General features: G+C 45.3%; 1 protein-coding gene across 3 annotated transcripts in view; it reads right to left on the reverse strand.

Annotated features, from left to right (window-relative positions):
* Positions 1–2,844, reverse strand: part of LUC7L (LUC7 like) — a 28,864-nt gene extending 26,020 nt beyond the window's left edge. The window contains exons 1-3 of one of the 3 annotated variants that reach the window (XM_027962024.3): positions 2,660–2,844; positions 1,766–1,836; positions 683–777 (exon numbers count right to left, since the gene is read on the reverse strand). Coding sequence is in view for 1 of the 3 variants with exons in the window: in XM_027962022.3 (XP_027817823.1) it covers positions 683–777; positions 2,660–2,720 (156 nt within the window). In the remaining 2 variants the exon portion in view is untranslated. Of the gene's footprint in view, positions 1–682; positions 778–1,765; positions 1,837–2,132; positions 2,346–2,659 lie in introns of those variants that run through there. The other 2 variants (XM_060406188.1, XM_027962022.3) reach the window with 2 other exon arrangements.
* Positions 2,845–7,287: the final 4,443 nt, after the last annotated feature.

A 7,287-nucleotide genomic window follows, 5' to 3' on the forward strand; every position in this document is an offset into this window, starting at 1 on the left:
TGAGGGGGATGTGACATCTTAAAATGGTAATGGTGTTTATGGGACTCTGTAAGTGGCTGAATCATGGCAGATAATCTGACACTCTTTAGTCTTCTTAAATACTATTTAACATTGGAATAAATAATACTAACATTTGAATAAATGTTCATTCTGCAAAACTAGCATTTATCTGTTTGGTTCATCTGAAATGAACTTAAAATTGTAGAGTTCTATACTTATCAGGTCATGTACTGACTTCTTGAAACGGTGGTGTAACACAAAACTGCAAACTAATATTAATCCACATATTTCAAAAACCTACAATCTGGGAAAACCATATCCTGATACCAGATCAAAAAACTAGTATGTGTTTAACCTGAAAACAAACCAACCCATAATCTTACAGAGCTACAAGTTAACCTTAAGTACTCTTTTAGCTAAAGCCAAAGGAGACCAGTAATACTTAACTTATGAATATCTCAGTATAAATAACTCTCCCAAAACCCGAAAACCTTACCAACAGAACTTTATAGAAGTGAAATAACGTTATATAAAATGTCACCAAGCTAACGGAACTTATCATTTAAAGGACAGCAGGTAATTTCTGCTTAGTAAAGGAAAACACAATTCAGCCTGAACCACCCCACTGCCTGCAGAGCACCCATGTCTGAGTATCCTAGGACATCCCCCCAAATGCACCTACCGTCCCAGCCAGAATGTCGTGGGGGCAGCAGTCCAGAAGGTGACTCTTGCAGACACGATCATCTGTAAACTTGACCCTCTGTCTGGTTTCGTCTCCTGAAATTCATGTGTGGTTTTAAATAAGACAATATTATCACATTAAGCACAAAAGCATATCTGGTACAATTCACCTGGATGATCTGCAGACTACCAAATACTCTGAAAAGCTGACCTAGACGGTTTTTTGTGTTTTTTTTTTTTTTACAACTGGAACAAATCACAGATGATTTTTGATGCTATGTATATCATGAAGAATGACGCTTAATGAGATCTGACTCCGTCATTGTGCCAAAGAGATCAAAGAGTCAGAAGTAAAATGTTGAGCACCAAAGGGCCATTAGCCCCACACATACATGTGGGCCATGAGATACCAAAACCCATGCTAATCAGAGGGCCATGAATCACCACGTATGACTTAAAAGCTGGTAGTTTCCAACAAAAGCTTCTTACTAATCATTTTGCTATAGACAAATGTACAGGCAATATTTTGCCCAGAATTATATGAAGAAAGCTTTCCCTTTCTATTACTGACTGATAAATAAGCTAGACTTAGTCTACCTCTCCCCCTTTAACCCCCACCCTTAAAAAAAAAAAGAGTTGGCACCTGGGAGTCACTTTTAACAAGACAATACCAAGGGAAAAAAAGCAAAAAAGGAACCAGGTTAGTCAATACACACTGTGAGTTCCAACAATACTGTACCCATCTGCATTCTTCAAGACCTCAGCTGCAGAATTTTATGCCCGCTGTTGAAAAGTTTTAAAGGAAAAGTTTTCTTGCCCAACCTGCAGTAAGGAAGTCAGGGGAATGATACATAAAAGTAAAGGCAAAGTGGAATGTGACAGATTTTAAAGCTAATCTGTGTATATGACACAGAGCTGTGTAAAACTAAAGGAGGAATATATTTCAGGATTTGCAAGCATCCAGGATTAATGTAGTGTCTTTTTATTGAAAATGTTTTCTTTCTAAACTACACTTTTAAAGTTACTTGTGAAAAAAAGCAAACACTTTTTTGTTATAACAGCTTAAAAATTGGTTGTGACTCACGGCTCGATGAACATGAGGCTTTTCTGCAACTCCCTTGCAGATTGATGTAGGCAGGCAAAGATACACTGAACCTTTATAAATAAAATAGAGGGGCCACAATTGTTCAGTTTGTATGAAATAAAAATATGGGAAGCAATTCAAAAGCAACTCAATATACAAAGAAAGCTAAAAAGCACTTATTCACCTATGAAATAAAGTGCAATGAATCTGCACAGCCCTGCGAATGTGCCAGTGTGAACTTACAACTTCATTACTTCGGTAGAAAAGAAAACACAAACCACAGCAGGTACATAGTTTGCAAAGATCCAACCGCTTTCTCCTGAGACAACCATCATGATATTGCGTTCCTCCCTACAGCACAACCTACCTAACGACTGCCAAGCGCAGGCTAAACAGAAGCTCTCCAAGTGTGGCTGGGGAAAGGGGGGGCTGGAAAAGCACGCGGCAGGAACCCACGTTAGAAAAGCTCAATTTACGGCTCCCCTTACAATGGTACAGAACAACAACGGCAGGGTTTCCAGGCCCATCCGGCTCCCTCGGGTGGAGGAGCTCCGCCAGCCCGCTGCCAGCGACCTGAGCCCACGCTGGCTGCAGCCCTTCGCCGACTCCCGGTTCGAGGAGAGGCGAGGGCCGCCGGAGGGCGGAGAAATCGCAGCAAGGTCAACCGGGAGGGGGCTGGCGCCCCACCGACAGCACGGGCTCCGAGGGAGGAGCCCGCCGGGGACCCACGCCGGCAGGGAAGGCTCAGACAAAGGCCCGGCGCCCGCGGTCGGCGCGCGGGGGAGGGGAGGGTGCCCGCGCAGGCGCAGACGGTCGCGGCCCCCGCCTCAGGCCGCCCGGCGGCCTCGCTTCGCTCCCGCCCCAGCCCTCGCCTGGCCGGCCGCCCCGACTCACCGTCCCGGGCCGTGCCCATGAGCTGGTCCAGCAGGGCCCGCATCTGCGCCTGGGCGGACATGGTGGCCGGCGGGAGCGGCAGGGGTGGCCGCGACGGCTTCTCTCAAGTGGCAGCAGCGGCAGCGGCAGCGGCGACGGCGACGAAAGCTGGTCCCGTCGGTCTCGAGCCCGCTTGGCTCCTTCTCGACGCGAGGAACGCCGGGAGGAAGTGCGTCGGCGCCGGCACGTGGCCTGCTGGGAAATGTGGTCTTAAGGCGGGCCTGACGTTCCGTGGCGCAAATTACGCAAGCAAACTGCTCAGGGGGCGGGGCTAATTCCCTCCCTGATTTTGCTCTGGAGCCTAAAACTTCCAAGCTCCACCTAGGCGAAACTGCAATAAAGGAAAATAAATCCCGTGTTTTCTTGCTAGTCGTGAACCTGTAAATATCATTTAGCTACTTTCAGACTATTTTTTGACACCTGTGAAAATGGTGCCTGACAACTGACTTTTGTGAAAGTTAAATTGAGCGTGGAATTAGTTAGGTTCTGTGACTACTCCTTGCTGGTAGTCCCCCTCTGAGTTCACAGTGGCCTGGCCACTTCCAAGACTGACAGTGAACCTCTGACACATGCGTACAGCAGACAGTAGGGAACCGTAACGTCTACCACTGGAACTGTCCATGTCTCCAGACGTGTATTGGAACATCTTGTCCACGCTTGTCCTGACTGCAGTGTCCCCACACCCGAAGGCCTGCAGGAGGCCTGACTGACTGACATGGGATCCTGAACAGCATTGCCTTATATCAAGAAATCCATGTTACTGTAAAGAAGGTCAAGTATTTATTTCTGTATAGTAAGTCACTTCAAAACATAACAGTGTAAAGCAAAATGGATTCATTATTTCTCATTTTCCTGCGGTGCTTAGGCAGGGATTAGCTGGCCCTGGGCTCCTTGCTCTGGGTGGTTTGGCTGGGTTCACAAAATTGCTTGTGTGAAACTAAGCAAAGATCCAAGAAGGTTGCACTGACATGCCCAGCCTCTCTGTGGTGCTCCATGCTGCTTCTATCTCTGGATGTGAGATCATAACATTCTGAAGTCTAGCCCTCGTTTCTGTGATAGCTGGTTGCCCCAGGGAAGGAGTGGAAGCTGTCGGTCCTCTTAAGGCTGAGACCCCGAGGACTCTCCTTCTACCATTATCTGTTGGTCAAAGCAAGTCAAAAGGCCAATGCAGATTCAAGAAGAGGGAAAAACATGCTTTTTTTTTTTTTTTTTTTTTTTTAGCTGCACTGGGTCTTGGTTGCTGTACGCCAGCTTTCTCTAGTTTTGGAGAGCAGAGACTGCTCTCTAATTGTGATCTGTGGGCTTCTCATTGTGGTGGCTTCTCTTGCTGCAGAGCGCTGGCTCTAGGGTGCTTGGGCTTCAGAGGCAGCAGCTCTGGAGCATGAGCTCGGTGGCAGCAGTGCACAGGTTTAATTGTCCTGCAGAATGTGGAATCTCCCCAGATCAAGTATTGAACCCTTGTCCACTTTATTGGCAGGTGATTCTTAGCCACTGGACCGCTAGGGAAGTCCCAGATGCTGCCTTCTGGCCTGAGGACCAGCTTGTGTGTACACAGATGGGACTTTTCAGTAGTCATATTTGAAGCCTCTGACTGCAGTCCCCAATACCTAAGTCATCCAAGGCTTTGGAATCAACGGTGGGAAGCCGTACCAACATCTCACCACTGCTCTCAGTAGCCACATCATGGAATTTGCACTTCTTGCCCCACCGAGAGGCTTCCCTTGTCATTGAGGCCTGACATGACCATGCATGCGCAAATCAGCAGCACAGAGGAGTCATATTCTAGGTGATAAAACTTAAACTTGGACCAACTGGAGGTATAATTTGGTAGACAAATTTGTGACTTTTCCCATAACACTTCCAGCACCCACTGGCTACCTAGAGCCCAGGAACAGTCCTCTGGGAAAGCAAGGCGCCCAGCATAACACCGCGAAGGGGCAATGGCCTGGCACTGAGTTGGGGCAGTGACGCCTGCTCATTTGTGCTCTGCTCCTTCCATGCCTCACTGCTTTCCTCCCGTTCCTAACTTCCTGGGAATGAAGCCCTTAATAAAACAGTACCAAAGCGCTGCTGTTAAGCTCTGCTTTCTGGGGAACTAAAGCCGAAACGGCACTAAATCTTGGTCTGCACTCAAGGCATGTGTGAAGGATGCCATTCAGAAAGAAAATTATCTCAAAAGACAGTCTGAGATGTATGAAGGAATGGTGAGCAAAAAGGGAAAAAAATGGTGAACGTGTAAAAATGGAAACAAAAGCATGTATATACTATATTCTGACCTCCTCACACACTTCTTCAGAGCAGTTCTGAAGTTCAGAGCTTACTGTCTTCAGGGTTACTGTTTTCAGTAAATCCTAAGTAAGACTGAACTCACTGCTGTCTTATTGTGTGTATCTGTGTTGCTGTTTTTTTTCATTCAACATTGCCCAGAACTTCACTTCACTATCTGCAGTTTCTTTCTGTCCCTTCCCGCTCTAATAAGTGGGATTTTATGCAGCATTAAGATATTAATAAATCTTAGTTTAAAATTGAGGGATCAAAGAATGCATCAGGCCTACCTAGTTTATACTGGTGAAAAATCTGGTTTTCAACTCAACTTTTCTCTTCACACTTTCAAGTCCTTTTAATTAGGTGCTCTAAGAAGCGGTCAGAACAGTAGGCAGGGTAGAGAAGCTGGTGCTTCTTAAGTGCCTTCCAGCAACCAGTCAGTCTTCATCCTCTGGCAGCTGGATCTTGCTGGGGTCGTGGAAGCAGTTGGATTCCATGATGGGGAGGCCATTGGCCTCTGGGTATTTCACAAGCCTCTCAACTTCCCGGCAGGCCCATTACTGCATCCCGTAGTCAGGCAGATAAACCACATTCAACCCAACTTTTTAAAGGAACAGATTATTCCAATCCACAAACCTCTCCAAAAAATATAAAAAGGTCACTGCCCAATTCTTTCTGTGAGGCCAATAGAGTACTGATAACAAAACTAGACAAGGATAGTAAAATGAAGTGTGGTATAATCCAACCTCCCTTATTAACATAGAGGCAAACCTTCTACACAGTATCAGCAAGTGAAATCTAGCAGCATGTATAAGGGTAATAGACCATGAACAAATTGGTTTAATCTAGGAATACAAGGATCAGTTATCTTTAGAAGGTTAATGGCATTTATTGCTTTAAAAGATTAAACAAGAAAAATCACATAATCACCTTAAGAGATGCAGAAAAAAAAACCAGTTAATAAAACTCAATGCAAGTTGATGATGTTGACAAAGAATAAATCAATTGACATGAGAAAGAAACGAAAAACTTTATTTAAGTCAATTTGAGGATTATAGCCCAGGAAGAGCATCTCAGAAAACTCTGAGAACTGTCAGAAGGCAAGGAAGAGTTATATAAGTTTTTTGAGACAGAGGGATGTTCATCAGTGACATATTATTGACAATTTACATGGCAACCAGATCTAAGCGTCATCATGGCAGGTCATGCGGCCCTATACAAGATCAAGAAAGAATGTTATCTTTTAAGGAGTTATCTTGTTGGTGCTGGGAGAATGCTGCTCTTGATGGCTGAACTGGTATTGCATGAAGGGGAAGGCTGGTCCGTGTGTAACACAGATACACAATGCACAGCATATGGGAAGAGGGGGCCAAAGGGCAGACAAGAACTTTTCACGTTTAAATTTTTCTTGTCTTGTCATAAAATATTAATTTTATTTCACAATGATATTAGGAAATTGGGAATAGAAGAAAACATTTCTGACCTGTTTTAAAAAAGAAAAATGAGTCGCTCAGTCGTGTCCAACTCTTTGCGACCCCATGGACTCTAGCCTGCCACGCTCCTCTGTCCATGGGATTCTCCAGGCAAGAATACTGGAGTGGGTAGCCCACTGCCTTCCCCCGGGGATCTTCCCATCCCAGGGACTGAACCTGTGTCTCCTGCATTGCAGGCAGATTCTTTACCCTCTGAGCCACCAGGGAAGCCCAAACCTGTTAAAGAATATCTTAAAAAAAACAAAACAAAACACACAAAAAAAAAACTTTATATTTTCTCAGAATATAATCATAGCATCTGAACACAGACCATTTTCTTCCTTCTCCTTTGATCCTTAACTCTTTATTCTCTTTATTGTAACCGCGATCGTGTGGCCCCAGCACACCGGAATACACACTGATCCCAGAAAGAAGCTATGAGCAAATAAGACTTCTCTCCATTTCTCAGTGCTCCAAAGAAATCCCTAGTCCCCTGAGACTCTTCACATACTTAAAAGAAATGCATTCGGGCTAAGTCACTTCAGTAGTGTCCAGCTCTTTGCAACCCTATAAACTGTAGCCCGCCCGTCTCCTCTGTCCATGGGATTCTCCAGGCAAGAGTACTGGAGTGGGTTGCCATTCCCTTCTCCAGAGGATCCTCCACACCCAGGGATGGAACCTGGGTTTCCTGCATTGCAGTCATTCTTTACCATCTGAGCCACCAGAGAAGCCTGGTGGAGAATTAGGTCTGTAATTATTTGTCTAGTTAATTGCTGTGGTTCGAAAGTATAATAACTTGCCTTCTCTCTCTGAGAGGGTCAAGTAGTTACAGCCTGGCTTAGGTGCCCAGGT

The sequence above is a fragment of the Ovis aries genome, chromosome 24, assembly GCF_016772045.2.
Source record: "Ovis aries strain OAR_USU_Benz2616 breed Rambouillet chromosome 24, ARS-UI_Ramb_v3.0, whole genome shotgun sequence".
Taxonomy (NCBI): Eukaryota; Metazoa; Chordata; class Mammalia; order Artiodactyla; family Bovidae; genus Ovis; species Ovis aries.